Source organism: Volvox carteri (assembly GCF_000143455.1).
Source record: "Volvox carteri f. nagariensis unplaced genomic scaffold VOLCAscaffold_42, whole genome shotgun sequence".
Classification (NCBI taxonomy): Eukaryota; Viridiplantae; Chlorophyta; class Chlorophyceae; order Chlamydomonadales; family Volvocaceae; genus Volvox; species Volvox carteri.
In genome coordinates, this window is record NW_003307585.1 from 1,127,963 (window position 1) to 1,151,601 (window position 23,639).

Below are 23,639 nucleotides of genomic sequence, written 5' to 3' on the forward strand. Positions count from 1 at the left end.
CGAAGAGCTGGCTCATTGACATCAGGTGGAAGGACCGGGTAAAATTCTTCAAAGCCGCACCTGACCTGAAAGGTTGGGTCTCCGGGTAGATGACTCACTCACCAAGGAAGGGCGGGCAGAAAGATCAAGGCTATGGCCCATGTGGCAGGTGATTAACGTGAAGCAGTGGATCCCCATGTGGCATAACGGGGCTGAACTGTTTTACAAGAAGAGGCCGAGCCCAAGCCAGTACGGTGACGACGACAGTGACGGTGGAGAGGGTGGGGAGATGGATGCTGAGAATGATGACGACGCTGTAAATATGCCTTCCAAGGGCTGTGCTGGCGGAGTCGGTGTTACTGGTAGCGGTGGTGCCGCCACCGGTGGCAGCATGCCACCACCACCACCACCTCCCATGCCAATGGCATCGTCACCAGCCGCCCCACCACTAGCTCCGCCGTCTTACAGACAGCAGCTGGGGTTGAAGAACCGAGAAGCACCCGTGGCTTCACTGAGTGCCGTGAAAGCGAAAGGTGGCAAATACCCACATACAGAGCCAGTATACGGGCTCATGTACTCAGCATCACCTAGTAGGCTCGACCGGTCCCACAACCAGGCGCCAGCACCCCGTGACCCGAGGCCCAGCTCTGCCGCCGGCCGCACCATGGATATTGACGGCTTCGTTACCACCTCAGGGCGGAGGGGTTCCAAGGACCAGGATCGAGACGGCCATGGTGGGACTGGCCAGCAAGGTCTGGGGGTCGATGAGGGAACAACTAGAAGCAGGGAGGGACGTGCAGGGCCCAGCAGCAGAGCTGATCACCGACCTTATGACCAGGCTGGCAAGCTCACTAGTGCTAACCGGTTTGCAGGCCTGCCTGCTGAAGTGGATGACTAGGAGAACGCGAGCCGAGGGCCAAGAGGTTTGAAGGTTTTGTTGTGGAATGTCTGTAGGTTGTTGGAGGCAGGTGTTTTGAAGCTTGACCGTGCCGGAATTAAGTCTTTTGTGACTAGCCATGATCTCATCATTGCTACCGAAGCACACCTAACGGATGCAGTGCCAGACAGCGACGTGTCCCTTGAAGGTTTCCGTCTGATGCGGGTGCACAGGTCCAGAGACGCCATACGCGCTGACTATGGCGGGTTGCCCTTTACGTGCGTGATACCGTCTCCCATGGGGTTACCATTGTCCGGGAAAACAACAGTCTTCCAGGTTGTGAGGTTCTGTGGGTACGTGTCAACCTCCTGTCAGGAAACAGCCTCCTGGTGGGGGCCTGTTACCTTGTGCCCGAAACTTCCAGAGTGCACCCAGCCGGAAGTGCAAGTAATGCACCGCATGCAGCAGCAGCAGCGGAAGCTGCTTTTGTAAGGATCCAAGAAGATATTTCCGAGCTGCGGCAGCTGGGAGAGGATGCGATGCTTGCCGGTGATCTAAATGCCCGTCTATCCAGTGCACAGCATGCAAAGCACACCGGTCCTTGCTTGCTGACCTGCCCGGGGACGTTAGTGATGTTCCAGATTTAGACCAACTGACGGCACTGCAGGAGTTCATGGGCTTGCCGGGTGACGCGGACCCTCAGGGCTATGAAGACGTGCCTGAACTAGGAGTGAGATATGCAGATATCTGCCTAGTATGCAGGCATATATGCTGGCAGGTATATGTGCAGGCAAATGTGGAGATGGGCGAAAGTGCCTACAGGCAGGTACATCAGTAAACATTTGAGTAAACACCTATAGGCGGCACCCTCATGTATACACGTAGTAGATAGGGCCCGACTGACGTGGGCAACGGACGGACAGGCAGCCAGGAAGACGGCAGGCGAGTACCCGGGAGTACAGATGACGAAGTATAAGCACTGGATGGAGCTGCCCTTTTCGGGAGCCGCAGCCGTTATGTGGCCAACACATGCTAAGGTTTTCATTCCTCGTTTAGCACATCGTAAGCTAATGCAGATTCGTTTATTTTGCTGGGATTTGGAGGCAAACAGGCACGAAGGGGCAAGCACCATGTCCCCAGGGAGCAGCAGTTTTGCCGCTGTTGTGGCACCAATAGCCAAGTCGAGGATGAAAAACTCGTGTTATTGGAATGCCCAGCCTATGATGGAATTCGCCCGGAAGAGGGATTCGATCATCAAAACAGAGCGTGTTGGAGGCCATGAAATGGGAGTCTGCACGTCTGGCGAGGATGTTGGAGCATGTGGGCTCACCATGGGCTCACTCAGTTATCCCCTTTAGGCGCTAATCTGGATTGACAGTGCGGTGTTTCCTTTTCTCCGTGGCTTTTAGGTGTTTAGGTATTTTGCCCTTGGGCCTTGGGCTCGTACGGGTAGTTCTAGAGGTATATGAGGTCACGCATCCCCAACCATGTAACACACACACACACACGTACACATGCATGGAACATTGAGGAGGCTGGGGAAACTCTATTTTGAGGAAATCAAATCAGGCCATGAAGCAGGAAGAGTCCTCAGCCGGGGGAGCTGCCGTGTGTCCTCTGCGTCAAACACCGAGGGGTGAACCATCCGCATCCCTCAACCCTGCCCTCACCCCCCTTCCACACGCACCGACTTCAGGTTGCTCCACCCCTCTGCCCAAGAGCCCCAAGTCCACTTGGAGACTGGCCAGGCCCAAGACATCTAGAGAGTGACGCTTGAAGAGATTCTGGAAGTCCAACCGTAACGGTTGCTGCGGTTGTTGCGGTTGTGACGTCGCGACAGCGCCCGTGAGCAGCGTCTCCGCCAGTCGCGCCGCTGCTGCCGCCATGACGCTGTCGAGCTGTCGTACGTAATCGGCGCGGAAGGCGGGCGCCAGCGTCTCCCGCTGCGCCGCGTGGGCCAACGGGTCCGCCTGTGTCGCCAGACCGGCTACGGCATTGCCAGGAAAAGAAGTGCACGGCAGTAAAGCCAGCACGATAGTAGCAACAACAGCAGCAGCAACAGCAGCAGCAGCAGCATCAGGTTGGGACAACAAGGTGGTGCGATGGGAGTTTAAAAAGGGAATCTAAAAAGCTGAGACGTGGCTAGGACGTTTCCCGGCAACTCTGCCGGAATGTGTGACGACCTTCAACAATTTAATATCTTGAAGGTTGACGGTTGGTTGTTAGAGTTTCTGACAGCTGGTGCCGTACAGTGTGGAGGTCGTTGTCTGTGTGTGTGTGTGTGTGTTTTGGGGCCCCCGAGGCCCTTGCCCACCAAGCACCCTACATACCCCTCCATAGCCGTCACGAGAACCATCCAGATAACCAACCAACCAACCAACCAACCGCTGCCGTACCTCCCAACCAGGCCTTGACCCTCTGTTGGCGTGGATGCTTGGTGAAGCGATCCGCCCGGCGGCTGAGTACGGCAGCCACGTCATCTGGCTCCCGTACGAGTAGCACCTGCTTACCCAAGTACCGCACCTGAGTGCAGTGACGTACCAGGTACGGAAGGGAGCCGTGGGCTAGGCGTGAGTTGGTATTGGAAGGTTCGATGGATTTACTGAAGGCGGATGAGACCCCGGGACACCCCGACAAACAAGGGATGTTAGGTCGGTGTGAATGTGTCGCGTGTGTATGTGGTGTGTATATATAGGTGTATATGTAGGTGTGTATGTAGGTATGTATGTAGGTGTGTATGTATGTATGTATGTAGGTGTGTATGTAGGTATGTATGTAGGTATGTATGTAGGTATGTATGTACTTACGGCGCGGAGGAGTCGGGTGGAAGAGGACAGGAAGGGGAGCGAGGAGGTGGACGCAGCTCCCGCCTCTTACCATCAGGACCCTGGAATTGCATTCATTCAGAAGGCGGTGGTGAGATTCGAACTTGCGCCCCAGGTCCACCTGTGATAAATGTTTTCGGGAATGTAAAGGAGCACACAAGGGTAACCGGTGAACAGCTGTACTTTACGAGTAAGTGGTCAACGGGACAAGGTAGGCAAAGCAGTGCGGCAACGCCGGCCGCGTACGCGTAAGAGGCTGCACGATGGTGGTTGGCAGGGGCTGTGAGCCGTTAGCGTTATGGGTTGATTCAACCAGACAGGGGTCGCAACCGGTTTGCCACACCCTGCCGCCGCCACCGCCTGCCACCATCCGCCGCATGTTGATCTAACCCACGCCAGGAAGCTATCAGGAACGTGCCATGTATTGCGATCATGCTGTGTCGTACATTATGTTAATTTTCTGGTGTAGTACGACAGGGGACGCACCCTGTATCGTCACATGCCGTATACAGCTTGACTTATAATGTTGCGCAGGGTGCAAAGGGGCTGGCGTAGCGTACTGCGTGAGTCCGATGCTGTGCCATGCCCGCATACCTTGGGTAGATCCTCCAACAGCGGCAGCGACCCTGGCACCCTTGGAGCTGCTGGCGCTTGAGGTGGCGATTGGGCTGAAGCCGTGACTGCAACAGCAGTAGCAGATCGCCGCTGACAGCGCTTTGCCCAAGCATGGAACGGGACCAGATTGGGCGTAGGCAGCAGCCTGGCATTGCAGTGCATGTTTAGTGGAAGAGAGAGGGGCAACAGCGGCAGCGATAGCCTTCCAGCTACAAGAGCCATCCATGGACTGCGGGCGGCAATGGATGAAGCCACCCGACGTCGGGGACATGATGCCCTTTGAGAGGGTCCATAGCGTTGCGTTGCATGGCGACAATGGTGCATCGGTTACTGTATATGTATGAGAGAGAGAGCGCACCGCGGCCCACCACGGTCGCTCTGCTGCTTGCGATGCGCTGCCTGCAAGCGATGCAAGCTGCAGAAGGATTCAACCACAGAAGAAATTCCTGGCACACTTAACGCGTGTCATTTATAGAAAATAATACTTGTGAAGAAAGTTGAAGGAAGAAAACCATTATTATATATGGCAATGAAGCGTACGACCAACCGCCAAGAAGTTGGCTTGCGCAGCAATATGTTCGTCTGCTTTCCGTTGATGAAAGCGTTCGAGCGGATTCATACAGCTGTGCTACACTTGTGTTTAACGAGTGTTAGTCCTGCTTCCATTTTCCACGACACTCCCGATGACTGACGACGAAAGCGTACACGGTGTAGGACTAATAAGCAAACTTAGCCAAACAATTATTTTCTCTCCTTAGGCATCTCTGAGCTTTACATCCCAGAGAGCGACCTGGTGCACAATTCGGGCTCCGGAACTACGTCTTCATTTAATAGGAAAGCCCGAGAGAATGAAGCTCAAAGAGCTGCACGCGTTGATGCAGGTAAAACACAGGACCGATCCTCTTGTCGGCCTTGGCGCTGACCGACTGCGGCGGCACATTGCCGTACAGCAGTCGGGACTTCCACTTTTGCCCCCGGCCATGCTTGCCAATCAGCTGCTTTTGCCTTGCCTTTCCGATCGTACGTTTTCTTATACCCTCACTGAAGTCCTGTAGCCCCCTGGCCATTTCTGCTGACACCGCTGCTGCTGCTGCTGTTGTTGCTACCGCCGCTAATCCCTAATCTTGGTATATCTGATTGCTCTGGGTCTCACATTTGCTACTGACCTGCTACTGCCATAGCTGTCGTCTGAATTCCTGACGCTCTCTGGCCACTGGTGCTGCGCCTGCTATTGCCGCTACTGCCCCCGGTTCAAACCTCCCCCACATCCCCTCGTCTAGGACATTGCCCCCTTCCCCAACCCCAAGGTGGAGCTCGAGCAGTATCCCACGGGGCCCCACCTCGCATCACAATTGCTGTTTGCCGTAGACTCGTCGTACGATGAGCTGGCAGGCAGTACAGTCGTGGATCTGGGCTGCGGCACGGTGCGGTACTCCTTATAGCCGTACATTCGTACATTACGTCCTTTCCACTTCGGCAGGAAGAAAGAGACTTGCATTGATTTTATGTCGATTTCGCTAGTGCTACTGCTACTGCGGTGCAAGTGTGGAATTGTGGGTATTCCATTTCTGTCTGTCTGCCTGTCTGTCTATTTGTCTGTCTGTTTGAATGTGAGCTTGTGAGTGTTGTAATGATCTGAGCCGCGACGAATGTGTTTGTGCGTGTCTTTGTATCCCTCAGAACCCCCCTCACCCCCCCACCCGCCCCTACCACACACATACGTACACACATACATACATATATACATACGCTCCCAAAGGCCATGTTGTCCATCGGTGCCGCCCTCCTGGGCAGCCGCCACGTGCTGGGTCTGGACATTGATGCGGAGGCGCTGGAAGTGGCGGGGGAGAACGCGGCGCAGTACGAGGAGCCGCTGCCGGTACGACATACATGTACGCGTGCGTGTTTTCTGCGTGTGTATGTGCTTGTGCTCTAAAGTTAAGAAGAAAAGCTGCAAAGAGGAGGAGCATGACACGGTTATAAAAGCTGCGGCGTGAAAAGATCCAGTCGAGGAGAAAAGCAACCGAAACTAACTGACACCCGTCGTCCAACTTAGGGTTTGTTACACGTGCATGTCTGTCTATATGTACGTATGTATGTGTGTACGTTACATATGTGTGTGTTTTCTTTGCCAGGTTGAGCTGGATACCACGTGAATGGAATTCCCCTCTCCCCCCTCCCCGTCCCCGCCTCCTCCCTTCCCCGTTCCCCCTCCGCCTCCTCCCCCTTCCCCCTCCTCCTCCTCCTGAACCTCTCCCCAAGCTCCCCAATGGAAACCTTGCTTCCACCGCAGGCCCCCAGCGTCCCCCGGCGCCCTCCGCCACCACCCTCAAGCCCCCTCAAGCCCCCGACCCGCACAAAAACCCCCTCCCTCCCCCACACGCTTTCCCCCTACCTTCCCACCGGGTGTCAACCCCAGATCGACTTTCTTCTGGCGGATGTACGGCAGCTACCTAGGCAGTTGCCCAGGCTTCGAGCTGACGTGGTGATCATGAATCCGCCGTTCGGTACCAAACAAAAGGTACGACAATGAGATGTATGGCCGGCGGTGGTTGTACACCGCAGCTAGCATCCAACGGTCTCCAACCCCCTCCGGCCCTTTCTCCCACATCCTCCCTGCCTTCTGTCTTCCTTTCTCCCGCCCGCCCGCTTTTCCTCCCCCGCCCGCTTTTCCTCCCCCCTCCCTGCCACTCCTGAGGTACGGACTGACGTGTTTCCTACCACCACCACCACCACCTCCATCCGGCAACCCAAGGGGCCCCTCCCTCCCTTTTTGGAGGTCGGCGGTTGATTATTGCTTCTTGCATCATCATCATCATCATCATCAACACGTAATTTCCTCCTCTAACCCAACACTTAGTCTTCCCAAAACACAGATATGTCCCCCCTCTTGTCGTACTTTTAGGGCGTGGACCTGGCCTTCCTTCGCTCCGCATTCCACATCGCCACCACTTCCATCTATTCCCTTCACAAATCCTCCACACGGGAATTCATCGCCAAGACCGCCAAAAGGTGCGACTGTGTATGTATGTATGTATGTATGTATGTATGTGCATCACCAGAGGCGACACTGCTGCGGCCGCATTGGCGGCACTTGAAGTGACATGTGGGGGATGAGGATCCGTGTACAGGTGTGGGAAGATGCCGACAGCTCCGCCGGCGCTGCATCACCGGAGGCGATGCCGACACCGCTGTCGCCTTTGGTCAGTCAGCCCGTTTGTGCATTTGGTGCATCATCCCGTCATTGATTCCTACCCCCACTCCCAACCTCAACCCCAGTCCACATACGATCTCACTTGGGCTTTGCCTTCCTGAACCCCCCCCCCTAATCCTTTGACTGTCCGTCTATCTCTGGTATGTGCTTCACTCGTCAGTGGTTCGTCTTACCCCCCCCCCGGCCCCCCTGGGTGCTCCCTGCTTCCCCCCGGGCCGCTCAGGGAGCTGGGAGCCGGTAGTGCGGAGGTGGTTGCTCAGTTAAGATACGACCTCCCAGCCACCATGAAATTCCACAAGTGCGTTTCGGAAGGAAATAGTCATGAATGCAGGAAATGCTAATCTGCATCAAAAGCTGCACTTAAGAAAAAAATAGGACAAATGGGGAAAAATGAGGATGTCCAGTTTGATGTTGGTAGTTCCGAAGCTTCAGTTGGCAACAGCAGCAGTAGCAGCAGCAGCAGCAGCATGGGAGAGTTGGTGGGCGGCGGGAGACTGTGTGGGGTTTTCATTGTCGTGTGGTGCCTCTCTTCCTGTGTGTGAGTTGGGGATGACGGAGGGAGGGAGGGAAAGACGAACCACACACGATTGAAGCTGCTGCCAGGGCAAGAGAGTAGCAAACGTAAAAACTGACCGAAAGGCGTCCGTGGCGACTGTGACGACTGTGACCTCGGGATGACGAAGTGACGTTGATGTCGGAAATCCTACCTACCTAAGCCGCCAGAATTAAAAAGCTGAATAGTATAGCCAATCCGTAAAGAAGTAGGTGTAGAAAAGTAGTAGTGAAGGCGGCGAGTAAAATAGTGCTGTCGTAAAGGTGGCCTAAAGTTGCTGGCCTGGAGAAAAAGGCTGATTTGCTGATACTGAAAGGCTGTCGGTATGCAAGTGCTCCTCCAAACCCCTCAAAAAAACTAAAACGCGCGACCGACCCGACCGACCCGACTATTCTATTCCGGCTAGCCTACCGACGCCAACGCGATATACCAAAGAAGCTCGAACCACCCTTTGGACTCACCTGGCCAGGCCGCAGAAGTAGTGGCAAAAGGCACATGCAAAAACAAAAGGGTAGCAAAGAGGTGAGCCGGGTGCGATAAAGGACAAGGAGACATGCGAATGCTGCTGAGGAAAAGTAGTAGCTGGCTGGCTGATTTGAAATTTTGACTGAGAAGGGAAAATAAAGGAAATGGAAACGCTTAAGAAAGGAAAAACAAGCGAAGTGTCGTACCGGATGAAGGAATGATGACGCAATGAACGAATGCATAACAGGAAGTAAAGGCGTAACGGGGTGAGAGCAATTAGGGAAATAATAATAAAAGACATAATAAAAACAAAAAACAGTGCGTGGGTCGGGGCCACATATGGCTCCCGCCAAACCGTGCGCACCAGGAGCATCTGCATGCAGCTCCGTGGTGCCTAAAAGAAGGGGCAAGAGTAAACGTATGAGGGGCAGGGAAAGAAGAACTACAAAAGAGTGAAGGTAATTAGGGGCAGGGTAGAGAGGAAGGAGAATTAGGAAGCAGGGTAGGGAGCAGGTGAAGGATGTGAGATAGGATATCGAAGCCATTACGGCGTTGTTGAGACCCGATCCGTGAACAGGGGGGAAGGTGCGAAGTCGTTGTACCCAGAGCATTTCCCGGGCTTGGCAGATGGAACGGTAAGGAAGTAGTCGTGAAGAATCGGGAGGGGGAAGGTTATCAAGAGGGAAGAAAATGAGGTGTGAAAGGCCGGAAGCCCAGATAGCTTGCTGAAAACGGCAGGCTCGTGACCCGATACCGGTAGAGCTAGTGCGGGAGTAATGGGCAGCAGTGTCGTAAATGGAGGGAGGGAGGGAGGGAGGGGGTTTTGTTTAGGAGTGTATTATGGAGGGCTGTCCACGCCCACGCGGAATACCACTGTACTGCTGTCACCGCTACTGCTGCTACCGCTGTTGCTAGTGCTATTGGCCACCATTCTGGTGAATCCGACCAAGGAAATCAACTAAATCCCAACCCTAAAACTCTAAAACCCAACCCTAAAACCCGACCTGCAGGCAAAAGAGTGTGGATATCGAGGTGGACCTCTGGAGGTTTCAAGTGGGGGCCTAGGGGGTTCCGCGTCCAGGGAGGGGGAAAGCACGTGTGTGTTTTAGTTTTATTAAGGGGGGAAGGGGGAGAGAGAGGAGGGGCCCTATCGTTGGGTTGGTAAGTTACCGGGTGCGTGGGGTTATATGCATGCAAGTATCGCATGTGAAATGTAAATGGAAAGGACTGATGCAAAGGGTCAGGGAACTCGAGGGCAGTCGTAGTATGGAAAAGATGGCGGTTGGCGGGCGTGTGTCTCATTCCCCAGGGGGGGATAAACATGCTTGTGTGGGTGTTGGCGGGACAGAGGAAGAGGGGGCCCGGTGTAGTGGTTATGGTAGTTGGTGGTTGACGGTTGTAGTGGTAAGGTCTAACCTAGCCGAGATTCGGGCGAGAGAGCGGAAGCTGGCCATAATTGTGATGCACACGTCCTCCAGACGGGACAGCCCAACTTCCAAAGCGGATTTCAATTTCCGTGTCGCTTCTATACAAGAGCGGTACGGGCCGCACCCTAAGTGTGCGACGACTGTGCATCGCGAGGCCCAGCCGTGACCCCACCGCACAGGCTCGTCGTGCAGAAGGTTATTGGACTGTCTTCTCAAAAATTCAAAGATTTCTTTGCCTGTTGTTCGGCTGGCTAGATATAGTGGTTTGGAGGCCTTGCGGTCTTGTCCAATGCAAAATGCGCGGCCACGGTGTCTCATGCCGAAGTCACTATCGCATAGGTAAGCAGCCAGCAAAACAACGTTGACCCGTAATCATATTACTACTACATTGACTGATCTATCCACGTTTGTGTAGCGGTAATTTGGCAATGACCGGTGCCCTGGCAACGCAAGATTGCCCGGGCACAGTTTCTTCTCGTATGTGCGTCGGAGCTGCTACCTGGCGTAAAGCAAATATGGACTGATGTGTTGGAATTGGAGACGCGCGATGGAAAAGTCGGTTGGCGCGCTTCAGGGGCGGCCCGGGAATCTCGCATTTTGTGCAAAATCGCGTTCAAAAGCTCGTAAGGACAGGTGTAAAGTTGTGATCTCTGTGATTAGGAAGCAATTTCAGTGAACCAACTGAATTCTAGGTAAGTGAGACAAGTGTGGTTTCGCGAACGCCTGGTTTCGGCGCGACCGTCCCTCCGCCTCTCCTTTTGCTTCTTTGGCGCCCACGGACTTGTAGGTGTTCGCCGTGTCAATTATCCCTCATCGTTGCGATTTCTGTTAATTGGTGCTGTTATACATTAATACTTCCTTGTAACACAGTGCAAAATGCTGCAACTTCCTTGCGCACATAGGGCAGCTGCGTCGCGGCCAGCACGCCTTCAAAACTGCCGCAAAAGCACCCGATTTTCAGTTTGCCGATCTACAGGGCAAGAGGCTGGCGCTAGCGTGACGACCGTCGAACGGCCTTCCGTCGATGAGGATGCCAAGGTATTGCAAGCGAACGTTGTAATGAATGGAACCTCCTGTTACCATTGCCGATAATGAACAACCACAGGCGCACTACATCAAAACCTTGCGCGTCTAGCCAGGATCTGCGAATCCATCCCCTCGCAGGTGAAGGCGACCATCTCGGCCCTGGACTCCCTGCTTGGTTCCCAAGACACGGTAAGCCTGGCCTACTCTTGCACTATCCCTGGCCGCCACAGGTTACTTCCTTATCCCCTAGTTGGCCCTAGTTCGCCACACCTCGATGCCTACTCGATGCTGGAGACGCCGCTGGCCTCCATCCACCGCCATCGGCTATACTCCACCTCCTGTCCCTGCTTCCTTCCCCTCCCTTCCTTACCTCCCTCCTCGGTACCCTCCTGGGGCGCGTTGTGCAGCAACTGCCATGCCCTCCTCCTCTATACCTGCACATGCATCCGGCGTGTTCTGTTTTTCCTTGTTTAATTGAGGGAAGTTTTTTTATTTTTGAAGACTCGATCGCTCTGAACCCATTCGACTCTTCATTCTCTTCACCTTTCCCCACCTCCTGACCATTATTGTCCTCCTCCTATCTGCTCCGCCCATCTCCCCCCACCCCCTCTCCTGTTCATCGCAGGCCGCAACCCTTAACTCCCGGAGCAGTGCTGCATCCTCATCCGCCTCGGCGAGTGGGACTGCGGGCGGCGCCAGCAGCGCCGCGCCACGCCAACCGTCCGGAACCTCCGGGGGGCCCCCAGCGGGCTTCAAGCTGCCGCCGCTTCCCCTCGGCGGCGCCAACAGCGGTGCCAGCAGCCGTACGGACAGCTCCCGCCGCAAACCCGCCGGTCTCACGTTTGACCAAGTCATGGGCTTCTCCGGACTGGCACCAGAGGTCATCAACGGCCGCGCGGCAAGTGAGTAATACGGCATGTTACCGTATATACATACATCTTGCCGTACACATGCAGCCACCCTTAGCCTGTAGCTTGTCGACAGTTGCTTTGAGTCGTCATTGCTCGCCACTCACTGGTGACGGACTTCACTACCGCTGTCATCATTGTTTTTTAAATTAATAACGTAAACTACTGAGCAACTGAGCAAATATTAAGAATGATGACATGTTGGATGCCCTCGCAGTGATTGGGTTCCTGCTGGCCATTAACAACGAGCTGAGAACCGGGGAAAGCGTGTTTGCGCAAATGGTGTCGGGCGGCGCCGGGCAGGTAGGGTACTGGGGAAATGGGGGGAGTTTTGTAGTACGATTCAAATAGTGATGAGGCATATGGGTGATATGAACCTTGGCCCTATGACCCTTGGCCCCGGCCCCGGTTACAAACCCCACCTTGCGGGGTTGGGGAGTGGGGGGTGGATGCACGGCGTGTGTGTTTCGAGTTTCTCAGGAACTGTTGCTGTAGCCGGTTAGCACATTTTTCCTCAATACTCAACGTTCTTGACACAATTCTCTGATAGCTCCGCCTGCCCACTGTTGTACTGTACGGCACAGGCACTCGTCGTCATTCTGGCAGTCACCGTGGCGTCCTTCGCGCCAGCCATTCGGGTGAGAGCCGTCATACATCAACAAAAACATAATGACATATACATGCTTGCGGCGCCGTCCTTTTAACATCTTTCACAGAAATTGTGAAGATTTCTGTTTTACACAATTATACACCATAATGCATTATTTTGCATTTTGGAATTTCTTGACGCTTCAGGGCACTCCTCTTGACGAGGTGTTCAACAAGGTGGGCCCCAAACAGATCAAGGAGTGGGGCCCCTTCACAGCCGCAGCGGAGGGACTCAATGGCCGTCTGGCGATGGTGGGCTTGGGGCTGCTGCTCTTCTTTGAGGGAGCCGGATCAACCGCGTTTTTCTTAAACTAACTTGTATAATAAATAATAATTTATGAAATCTTATGAGCTGTTCGGAACCGTTGAATTTGATGATTCAATTCAAAAGCAGTGGGGGAGGAGGTGCTGTGGGGATTAATGTCAGCTATAGCGATGTGTGCGGCACAGTGTGCGGGAGTGAACTTTCAGGGTACATGAAGCATATGGACCGACTGACAGACGAACAGGTAGGCAGACGTACGGGCAAACCGGCCGGATGCAGACCAACCGGTATCGTACGGCGGATATGGCACGAGGGTGAGAGCGAGGGTGTGTGGAGGGTTTGCCAGTTTGATGGGTACATCTGGGGGTTTGTGGGTACGTACGTATGTTTCAATATATATATGCGCGAGTGTTCTTTGCAAACGGTTGCAGAAAAGCTTAACGATGGGATGAGTGTCGTGTGCAAAATAGGAGAGGGAGAGAGAGAGAGAGAGAGAGAGAGAGAGAGAGAGAGAGAGCGCTAAGAGAGTGGAGTGTGTTCTTTGTTTGTTTGACGGGGTTGTTGTGTTGCGCGCGGATGAATGAAACGATTTTTTCTTGCTGTGTGATGAGACAATTTTGTAAATGTCACATATTTAGAAATACAGACAGAATCCGTACCGCTGGATATATATGCTGTCACATCTCCAGATTGTATGTGTCACACAGGATTGTTGTTGTAGACATCAAAATATGTCAATAATTGGATGACCACTACACTGAGAATCGAGGTGAACTAAAAACATTCAAACAACAGCTTACAACGTCCTTTTTGAGCAGAACAGACGATGCAGAATGTATTTTACATGAAAAAGACTTGCATCTTGTTACTTGCTACACATCCGAACTAAATAAAGAGGTCTGGTCTGGGTTGACACTACTGTGATTCGCGGTTTAAGGTCCTGGGTTCGATTCCTGCGGAGACCCCCGAATTAGTCGGGAGCGCGAGATTATGGCTAGCTGCTGAGATGTGGAGTTGAGGTCGCAGTTGATGGACCAGATTCGCACGCTAGATTGGTGGCGATTGCCGAACCCTCCGTCTCTTCGGTTGTTCGGGTGAATGGATGAGGAGGGGTCCTAGACGGCTGGACCCGCCGCCTTGGACTTACAGTTCGTATGGCGAAGTATAGTGTGGTAGTGGTGGACGGTGCTATAAGATGATAAATCGTAGAACTGACAATGTGATAAAGCGGCCCAGAAGCCTCCCACTCTGTAACATTACAATTACAATTACAATAAAAATAAAGATTGTCGTAACTCTCGTTGCTGATATTCATACAACTTCAACCCTCCGAACAAGTATCGTACAGCGTCAGCGCGGCCAGTCTGGTCTTTTTGCCAAATTTGCACCAGCCTAAGCGGCACGCAGCAGCAATAACCACCACCGATAGGACTGTTAGCTACGACTCGACTTCCGGAGCGTTACATCCCCACTTTACACAACATAAAGTTCAGTAAAACAACATAATAACACCATATCGGCGAATGATTCCCGGAACTAAGGTGTGAACCGACACGAGCTCTTAACTACGAGTCAATGCAATTTGCGAAGTGCGCACAACGCCAAATAATATGCTGCCAGCGTAATTTCGTTACGTCTGATTACTCACCACCCTCGCCTCTCCGAAACCCCAAACCCCTAAACTCCTAACCCGTTTCGGCCAGCTTTCGGGCCCAACACTTCAATACACTACAAACGCCTTGGATAACGGATTCAATAGGAGTCAGCTACTTTACCACGATGACAATGGGCAACGTCAAATCCTGTAACAGTTTATATAATATGAGTTTGATTCTTCATGCTCTGTGACTGCTGCAACTGCTAGTTGTACGTGTTCTTCTTCTTCTCGGCTTCCATTCTTCATAAACGTCAACTTCCTGCCATCCCATCGCATGCGCGACAGGCATGGCCACACCATGACATATATGACATCAACGAATACAGCACAACACAGCACGGTACGGCACAGCACAAGAAACTCAACTGTGCAGGCCTAATGCACTCTACAGCCATCGTTATCCAATCGCAACAATCAACATGATTTCATGACGTCTGGTGAAATATATCTTCGTTCCAACGTGAAATATCTTTTCTTCCCGTTCCACCGGGGCGCACACCAAGCGGTGTGTGTGACCTAGTGCTGCTGCTGCTGCAGCAGCAGCAGCAGCAGCAGCAGCAGCAACAACAATAACTCCAGTACCAGAAGGCAGTAGAAACCTAAACGGACAGCCGTGACATAACGTTTCTTCAACCAACAGCATCATTGGCAGAGCAGAGCAGCAGCAGCTGCTGACGCCCCGGTTGCCGTCCCAGCAGCGGCAGAGGGAACCAAAACCATGACCCCTAAACCCGACGCCAGCAGCGACCACAACCTGAGGCGTAAAGAGTTGTGTTTGCAGCTGCTGCTGTTATCCTAGTTAAAACCCCACCGGACGCTGCGGCGGGAACCGGAAACGTTTTTACCCCCCCCCCCAATGACAAAACCCCCTTCTCCCTCCAAAGAATTCACCCCAGAATAAAAGTGACCACACCGCTGCCACAATCGTGTTCTTCTTCTTCTTCTTCTTCCAGCACCTTCCGACTCGGAACAAGCCCCCAGGTCCCATAAGTCCCCCAAATTACGCAACCAAGCGTTCCCACCGCACCCTCAACGAGCCCACCACAAGGGCGAGCGCATGGCCCTGTGGTGTGATGCGACGATGGTGGCGAGACACATCCCAACATCCAGCATGAAGAGCGCGCGATGAATTATTATTATTATCTTATTTCATCAATATTGCGGCGAGAGGTCAACGGTGCACCAAAATGCACACGGCAACATACGCGAAGAAGCACACACACATACATTATCTCACTCCAATTGACAGTAACCCAACAGTGACTGCCCTAAGAATCCAAAGCTGCGATACCAGCCGGCCTCTTCTTCCCCGCAGGATGAAGAAGAGGCCGAGAGGTTCTTGGAGAGGTTCCCCGCAGGGTGAAGAACCAAGAACCTCTCCGTGAACACCAACAGGGCGTGAGCCTACAACCTACCAAGAACCCGTCTCAACCCCAAACTCCCCCAGCTGCCTTGCCTCCTCGTCGACGACCCCCGCGAAAGGATTGCCGAGCAGAATGTTTTTATAGCCGCTGAATATAACCAACATAAGTCTTCTCTTACGCCGCGCGCCTTCCTCAAGAACTGTTCTTCGCGCCGCCTTTCCACAAATCCAACCCCATCCTTATTTAAATTCCAATCCAAATCCAAATCCAAAGTCCATTCATCCAATCCAATCCAAGCTCAAATCCAAGTCCATCCATCCCAGTCGTCCGCAGCCCCGTACACCGCAGCCCCTTCGCTCCCGACGAGGGAAGAGATGCGCAGAGAAGGGAAACCAAACGCATCCCGAGGCGGCCCAATACAGTCACACACCACTGACCGAACTGGGCTTTCGCAGTCACCCCCGCAAGAACTACTACTGTACTGCAGCCGTCAGACCGTACATAAACAGCATTTCCAGGGCTGGGCCTCCCTCCAGCTGCTTTCCAGCTGGTTCTATCTGGCCCGGTCCAGTTTCCATGCTGACAGCCACTCACCACTACTACAAATTTACTACTACGCAATATTTCCCCTCGGCCCCCTTCCGCTTCCCCTCCTCCCCAAGACGCCGCCAGGGGCCCCTTCCCCCCCTCCCTTCCCCTCCCCCATACCTCCAGTACCTCCATCGCACATGCACATTTCCCCTTCTCTCCCCCTCGCACAAACACACCGTCCCGACTCGTCCCGTCTCGTCCCATCACGCGTGCCGCACCGCGTTCGAGCGCCACTGCTTCAGATCGCTGCTGCCGCCAAAGGAAGGTGCCAGAATGTCGTACAGTCCCAGCGGATTGTCCGTATGCACCCAGTGTCCGCTGTTGGGCAGCAGGTGCACTCCGTGGCCGGCTCCGGTGATGGCTGCCTCGTCGGGACCGCCCCACCGGAAGGTGCTGCGCTCCGCCTGATGAATACCAGCGACCCATGGCACGGGGCCAAACAACATTGGGTCAAAGCGGGCGGGCTTCAATTAATAATCGACACACGCAGGAGGCGGTGAAAACGCAGGAGGGTCGCTAAGAAAGCGGGTTGTTACGAAAGAAGATTATGGAAACGATGGTGCTAACGACAGGAAAAAAGAACCTGCGAAAAGGCGAAACCTCTGTCGGTGTGGACGTGCGCATAGGCACAGCCAAACATGGCATGACACCACACCACACACAACACAACAACACAGCGCAACACGTGCTCAAATATGCATGTCATGTACACAACAAACATAAGGGAGGTGGTAAAGGCACAAGCTACGCACACCACACCACACCATGAACGCGTAAAAATGCACATGCATGCATATGCCACCACGTCCTCTCCTCTCACTTTTACAAAGTCCAGCTTCAGCCCCTCCGGCGGCCGTTGCACCAGGTCCCAGAGCTGCGTGCTTTCGTAGGAGCTGCATCAGCACACCAGGCGGCGGGGATGCAGACGTGTTCATACAGACAGACGACGGGCTGTCCTGTGCTGTCGCCGTTCTAAGAGCAAGTATCGGGTGCTTAGCTGCTTACTGATATGCCACTATTGGGTGCTTACTGATATGCTCACTGCCCCCGAGACCAGGCCGAGAGGAGGGAAGGGGTGGGCCGATGTGGCGGAACGCCTGGTCGGAGCCGAGGGACCTGGGGCCTGGCGCGATATGGATTGTCTGAAGCTGATGGGACTTCTGGAGCCGCTGGGTCAATATCAATTGTCTTTTCAACGACAGCTTTCTGACGTATGTTCAGGAAAAGATACCTAGGGAAAACAAATCCGAAAGGACGATCCAAGATCTTCCCAATGCCAGATCCACAGAGTGCCGTATCCTGGAAAAGAACGCAGCGCCACGATCAAGCACGTGGGGCACTAGTACCTGGCGTACGTGTTTCACACGCGTGTTCCCCGCTTCCCTGCGAGCACCCTATCCTATCCCAGCCAAGCCAGATGCCCCACGCTGCCCCAAAACCATATGAAACCCCCCAAAACCACAACCAAGTACACAGCCCAGCTGCAAGGCGCACGCAGAGACACACACACACACACACACACACCTGTACAGCTCCGCTATGCCGTCCAGGTCAAACGTCCACGTCACGGGCCCGCTGCCGTACGCTGTACCCTCCCGCACGGGCCGCAGATTCGTCACCACCCAACGAGCGACATTGGAGGAAAAGCCTGTGGATGAGGTTAAAATTGAGCCAATTGATTAAAAAACATGTGGAGGATTTGAATGTGCAAATTAGTTAGGACGAAGAGCTCCTAACGGTGCTTATTCCGCGGTAACGCGATTTGTTGTTTGCGCCTAGCTTATTACACTTATTTTCAGGTTTTGGGGGTTTGCGCCAATCCCGTAAGAAGGAAACGCTAGCTTCTGGGTTTGTACATCACAAATTTCATATCTTTCCACGTACTTCCCGAAAGCCCGAAAACCTGTCCGTTCATCCTCCCGTACATAAAAGGCCCACCTGCTTTCACCACCATGTCAATCACGTCGCTACGTTTCGCCACCGGCATGGGAATGGAGCGCAGGAAGCCAATGAGCGCACCGGGGTGGTCGCCACCCTGCGGGCCGCCTCCCGCGCGGACCTCCCCGGGAAGGGAGTCCAAGACCCACACCTGCAGCGGAGTTGGCGAGTAGGGTGGGGAAGGGTAGGGTGGGGTAGGGTAGGGTAGGGTAGGGTAAGCATGTAAGTATGTATGTATGTATAAGGTACGTAGGGTTAAGGGAAGGATAATCTTACCGCCAACCCGTGGCCCCCGTATTACCCATGGGAGGTGGGTCCCCCTCTTTTCCCCCCCCCCAAAAAAAACCATCCCCCCACACGCATACACACCGCCCTCACTGACCTGCACGGGTCGCGGCAGGCGCTGCGGAAACTGGCGCACCATGCTCATGACCACCTTGCCCCCAAACGAGTGGCCAATGAGAACCCTCGGAAACAGCTTCAGCTCCCGCAGCAGCTCCAGCACGTCACCGCTAGCTGCCGTCACGCCGTGCGGTCCGACGGGGCGAGTGGGCAGCGAGGCGGACTCTCCGTGGCAGCGGAGGTCTACCAGCAATACCTGCCAGCTGGGAAAACCCTGCGCGTGCGATCGCGCGCGCGAGAGAGAGGAGGGAGAGAGAGAGAGATGAAAGGAAGGTATAAAAAAACCATGACTGGCGACCATCATGTGGAAAAATAACGAGTCCATGATGCTCGCTCGCTGGCGCCCCTAGCCATGCCCTCTCCTTGCTTCTTCCGTACTTCTCCCGGTTCTCGCAGCCCACACATTCCCCCAATCCGCTCCAAATCCGCCCCAGCCGGGGGACTTACCTCCACAATCATTTTTGCAAAGCTGGCCATGTTCTTCCTGTTTCCCAGAATGCCGTGCACCATAACGGCAGTAGGCGGGGCCTGCTGCTGGCTGTTGGGGTGCGTCCAGCGGGCCTGGGGGGGGGGGGAAAGGGCCCGTGGTGACAAGAGTTAATAACAGCGATTTACCGTCCATGGGCCCCCTCAGGCTTTTACAACACCCCCGCACGTTGTGCGGAACTTGTTAAAAGCGGCGGGTGCGTTATGTGGTGGCAGTCTGGCGGTGCTCATGGTAGACATGCCGAAGCGCCGGGAGTCATTGGGCGGCATCGTGGCGGTCGACACAGTGGGTTTAAACGTGACCCAGATGGGCCCAGATGGACAGGTTCAAGCTGGCGGTATCACAAAATGGTGACCGGGAAAACGCAGATGGACAGGCGCCATAGAAGGAGGGACCACAAAGGCAAGGCGGGGAAAGTAAAGATGCAGGCGAGGCTTGAGAGCAAGGTTTTTTTACAAGGGCTGCCTTCACGCTGCGAATGTGGCACAAACAGGTTGCAGGTTGCATCGTGCTGCAACTGCGACACACGGCCATCCGGGGGAGAGGTGTGTGATGGTCTGTAAGATGTGCGTTACTGTGCTTCGCAACAAAGCAGAACCCACATCCCCCGTGCGGTGATGTAATTCGGCAAACATTCATGGCATCTGGTTACAATGCTTCCCCCTGAGCATCCAGCCTCTGACGCTTCTTGCTTGCGTCCGAGCCCGCACCATCGGGTATGCTAGAACCCTGCCCTGTGCCCAACGCACCAGCGGTCCTTGAAATAGTTCATATGCCTGCAAGGGAAGTACGTAACGTATGGAATTAGCACAAAATTGCCGTTACCGCGGATCGCTCCAAACTTGAATAAAAACGGTCCTTTACAGCGCAGAGCCCCCCTAATGTTTAATTCTAATAGGTAAAAGTAATTACTCACAATAGGGGTGTCAACGTCAAGTTCATCGTAGGACAGAGAACGCAGAAAGCTTGGGGATGACAACGAAGGAGCGGCGGCAGCAGCTTGCTGTGAATGTGCAGTTAAAAGGCCAGCTGAGCAATAAAGGCGGACCTGTATGTAAGGGAGAGGCCATGTGTGACACCTGGGGCCCATCCAATCGGCCGTGATGAGACAGAAGGAAAGCGTTTCTAACCTGCCGCCCATGCAGTCCATTCCTCCCAGCGCATGTGCGTAGCTGGGTGCGCATAAATGGTAAGGTGCGCGCGGCGCCCAGCACTTGTGGTGCCATATGAAAGGCGAAAACAAATGCAGGTTCACCACACCTCAAACCAAACTACGTGCCGCTGAAAATCCCTCTTGTGCACAATACGTGTCCAATAAGTATGTTTCTACACGCAAAATAAGACTCCATTCTAAGCTTCTTGATTTCGTCAATTCAGTTGCTTCACGACTGAGACCCCAACGAAAATTTACCTGTTTGCCGGTCTGCGCGGCCTTCCATCGCCATCTATTTTATGGCAGGACTATTCAGCTGTGTTGTTCACTTAAAAATAGCAGCCAATAGCCGCAGAGCCGTGAGGCCTCATCGATAGCGTCTCGGCATACCTTTGACTAGACATTTCTACCCCGTTCCTTCTCATCGTCATTCGCCACCCTATTTACATACGTACCTTTTAACACATGAAGCCATGCCGTTTTAGCAGGCTGACCAGCACTCGTGCTAACTTTCGCACCAGGGTTCTCCGGAAGTGCTTGGCGGGACAACATCAAGCAACATGTTTCTACCGTCAGCCGTGCTCCCAGCTTTCCTTGTTCGCCAGTGTGCAAGGCCCCTGCTCAGCCACAGTCCAGAAGGGGCCGTGCAATGCACCCGAGCCTGCAGCCCCGGCTGGGTCTGTTCGACGTGTTATGGTCTCCAGACATGCTGCAGCAGTGGATGTCCTGAGGAGGGTAACGCAACAAGCTACGATCCCAGTTCCTACAGCGATGCCAGAGCCAAGCACTTCAGATGGGCTGATGCTCAGGTCCGTGGTCCTGCCATTTGCATGGCAAATTGACAATGAAGGTCCACGATGAATGTTCGGGTACCATTTGCTAGGATGAGGAAGCGGAACATAATAGCTCAGGGGAAACGTGGTCGTCTGGTCATATGTACCGGCTCCGTATGTCGTCCCTGACTATCCCCAGCGCCTTGTGTGACTTAAGGATCTGTTGCAGCGTAAGATACGGGCCGTGCGGTGCGCTGGTCATCCGTGGTTACTAATCTTCTGTCGATGACACATCCTCAGTTTGCAATCCTATCCAAACTTTTGTTGAGCATTGACACATTGACGGAGTATCACGCATCAATATGATGTAAAAGAAGGCTAGAAATGTTTGTCGAGGACCATCGGTTCAGTCCTCATGTGTCGGTTAATTTTCAGTTGGTAAGTACCGCACCAATTGCGCAGCAATTTGGCGACGACGAAAACCTTTTCCTTCCTTTACTATAAGTCGGCATGAACCCGCGAGCAAAGTTGTCTATGTTATGAAACATAGACACCACGGCTCCTCTCGCAGCAAGTCAACGCCGCTAAAACCTCCTTGAGCCCGGCTTACCTTATCCAACTCGAATTTCTCTTGTGACCTTATGCAAGGCCATTATTCTCCGTTATTTTGCCCGTTCCAATACCCACTTGATTAGACCGCCTTGTTCCTTCTTCTGCAGATTTCCCGCACTGGAATTTCGGAGCCTCCTACTCAATGCCCTAGGTGCGGTCATCATAGCTCGCGCGATAAATTGCACACTCAGTTCGTTTCACGGCTCGCCTCAGCACATTTGGTTCGCGTTAGAATACTTTCCTGTTGTCGTTTCCCACGATGTCCCTCCCACCGCGATGAGCACGAAGGCACATAGTTATGATAACCATGCCTGAGCCTAACCATGGCTCAATTTCTCATACTCTCAACAATTTTACACCCTGTTCTCTGTTCCTTTCCGTCCTCGTCCCGTCGCGTCCCACATTCCCCCGGGCCATGTCCCCACCTCCAAATTCCTCTTCCCTGAACACCCAACCAAATAGGTCGCGACACCTTTCCCGAACGTGCCGTCTGGAAGCGCCACAAAGTATCGCTGTGCGCCCTGCTGCTTCATCTGGACGATGGAGACCTATCCGCCTACACCTCAGCGTTGGACGCCCTGGTGGGGCGAATCTGCATGGAGGAGCGAGAGGGACAAGCTGGGCGCTGTGAGGGCCGGGCCGGGTCGCGGCAGGGCAATGCACGGGCACGTGCGCGAGTACGTGCACGGGCACGGCCGTGCAACGGTGCTGCGGCGGGGAGGGGAGGGGAGGGCGATACGTCATGCAAGTCATTGTTACGATCGCAGCCTCCATCATCATCATCATCGTCGTCAACAGTATCATCAGGGGCGTCGCTAGATGGGGGGAAGGAGGAGGAGGAGGACGGGGAGAACGGTGTGGCGGCGGCCGTGGATGCTTCGAGGAGCAGCACGAAACGCCAGGCGGCTGCTGCAGCCAGGACGACATGTCTGAAGGCGCAAATCGATGCCTGGTGTCGTGCTGCAATGGCAGGAGGCACTTTCTCCTCCCTACGCTCCCTCCTTGAGCGAGTGATGGAAGTGGGGGAACCTGCACCACTCGTAGATATTCGCCGTAACGGCAGCCACACGGAGCTGCAGGTATGTATGCATGTATGTAAGTGTGCGTACATAAGTATGTATGTCTGTTAAGGGCTATTGGAGAGAGGCCTGACTGATGTGGGTCGGATTTTTGGGGTTTAGTTTCGTGAACCCGAACCCAAACCACGAAGCCCACACATCCCCGCACCCCACACTAGCCACAACCCACATCAACCACATCCACATAAAGCCATAGCTCGGCCTGCACTCCCCTTCCTTCCCACTTTCCTCCTACGACGGGTAGGAGGAAGGGGGCATGGGATGGGAGTTCAGTTTTTGCATCGTCATCCTCACCACCATCATGATCATCAACACCATCATTATTACCATCACCATCGCCATCATATCATCGTATGATCCCCCCCGTCAACATTTTCCCCTCCCACCTTACACCTGTTTGAAAGCGCCGCAACCTACCACGTAATACAACTCCCAACTCCCAACTGCCAGGTCGCGGCACTCATGTCCAGCAAGCTCCCCCCGGACTGGCGACTGATATGCGGTGCCACCATACTGGCAGTGGACGGTCAAACCTTCGTCAACCGCAAACGACTCAAGGGCGAGGCGGATCTGTTGCTGGTGGATCCAGACGGTGTCGTACAGGTGAGGATGCATGGCGGGGGTTCCGTTGTTGTTGTTGGAGGCGAATGGTATGTATGTATGTATGGGTAAGTAGATAGATGGTGGATGTACGGAATGCTGTTGGGGGATTTGAATGAGATAGGTATGCGTTCAGGGGCAAACGGGTGACCGCCGCGTGTGGGTGAGAGCATCGCGCCAG

At 54.0% G+C, this 23,639-nt stretch overlaps 4 protein-coding genes across 4 annotated transcripts in view; 2 read left to right on the top strand and 2 right to left on the bottom strand.

Moving 5' to 3' along the window:
* Positions 1-441: 441 nt before the first annotated feature.
* On the bottom strand, positions 442-4,409 carry VOLCADRAFT_95263 (uncharacterized protein; the record flags this gene model as incomplete). The annotated part of the gene is made up of 6 exons (XM_002954412.1): positions 442-733; positions 807-927; positions 2,544-2,843; positions 3,253-3,379; positions 3,734-3,743; positions 4,276-4,409. 6 exons carry the CDS (start codon positions 4,407-4,409, stop codon positions 442-444), a joined length of 984 nt encoding a protein of 327 aa, XP_002954458.1.
* A 512-nt stretch (positions 4,410-4,921) lies between these two features.
* Positions 4,922-10,066, top strand: VOLCADRAFT_106378 (uncharacterized protein). Its single transcript, XM_002954341.1, has 7 exons — positions 4,922-5,177; positions 5,577-5,720; positions 6,056-6,175; positions 6,716-6,817; positions 7,202-7,308; positions 7,734-7,808; positions 9,539-10,066. Exons 1-7 carry the CDS (start codon positions 5,145-5,147, stop codon positions 9,591-9,593), a joined length of 636 nt encoding a protein of 211 aa, XP_002954387.1. The 5' UTR covers positions 4,922-5,144; the 3' UTR covers positions 9,594-10,066.
* A 6,551-nt stretch (positions 10,067-16,617) lies between these two features.
* VOLCADRAFT_64715 (uncharacterized protein) lies at positions 16,618-20,017 on the bottom strand (the record flags this gene model as incomplete). Its single annotated transcript, XM_002954413.1, has 7 exons — positions 16,618-16,818; positions 17,235-17,307; positions 17,939-18,062; positions 18,353-18,503; positions 18,735-18,968; positions 19,202-19,285; positions 19,952-20,017. Coding segments are annotated over 7 exons (933 nt in total), but the record flags the coding sequence as incomplete, so codon positions are not given.
* An 842-nt stretch (positions 20,018-20,859) lies between these two features.
* VOLCADRAFT_95267 (uncharacterized protein) overlaps positions 20,860-23,639 on the top strand; it is a gene marked incomplete at both ends in the record, with an annotated part of 4,949 nt that continues 2,169 nt past the window's right edge. The window contains 4 exons of the mRNA XM_002954342.1: positions 20,860-21,203; positions 21,887-21,930; positions 22,242-22,858; positions 23,309-23,461. Coding sequence (XP_002954388.1) covers positions 20,860-21,203; positions 21,887-21,930; positions 22,242-22,858; positions 23,309-23,461 — 1,158 coding nt within the window. The remainder of the gene's footprint in view (positions 21,204-21,886; positions 21,931-22,241; positions 22,859-23,308; positions 23,462-23,639) is intronic.

What these genes read in the sequence shown, in the direction of transcription:
- VOLCADRAFT_106378 (XM_002954341.1), top strand. Translation starts at nt 5,145, where the DNA reads ATGAAGCTCAAAGAGCTGCACGCGTTGATGCAG. An exon ending in AGTACGAGGAGCCGCTGCCG is followed by an intron (nt 6,176 to 6,715) that starts GTACGACATACA and finishes TGTCAACCCCAG; the next exon opens with ATCGACTTTCTTCTGGCGGA. An exon ending in CGTTCGGTACCAAACAAAAG is followed by an intron (nt 6,818 to 7,201) that starts GTACGACAATGA and finishes TCGTACTTTTAG; the next exon opens with GGCGTGGACCTGGCCTTCCT.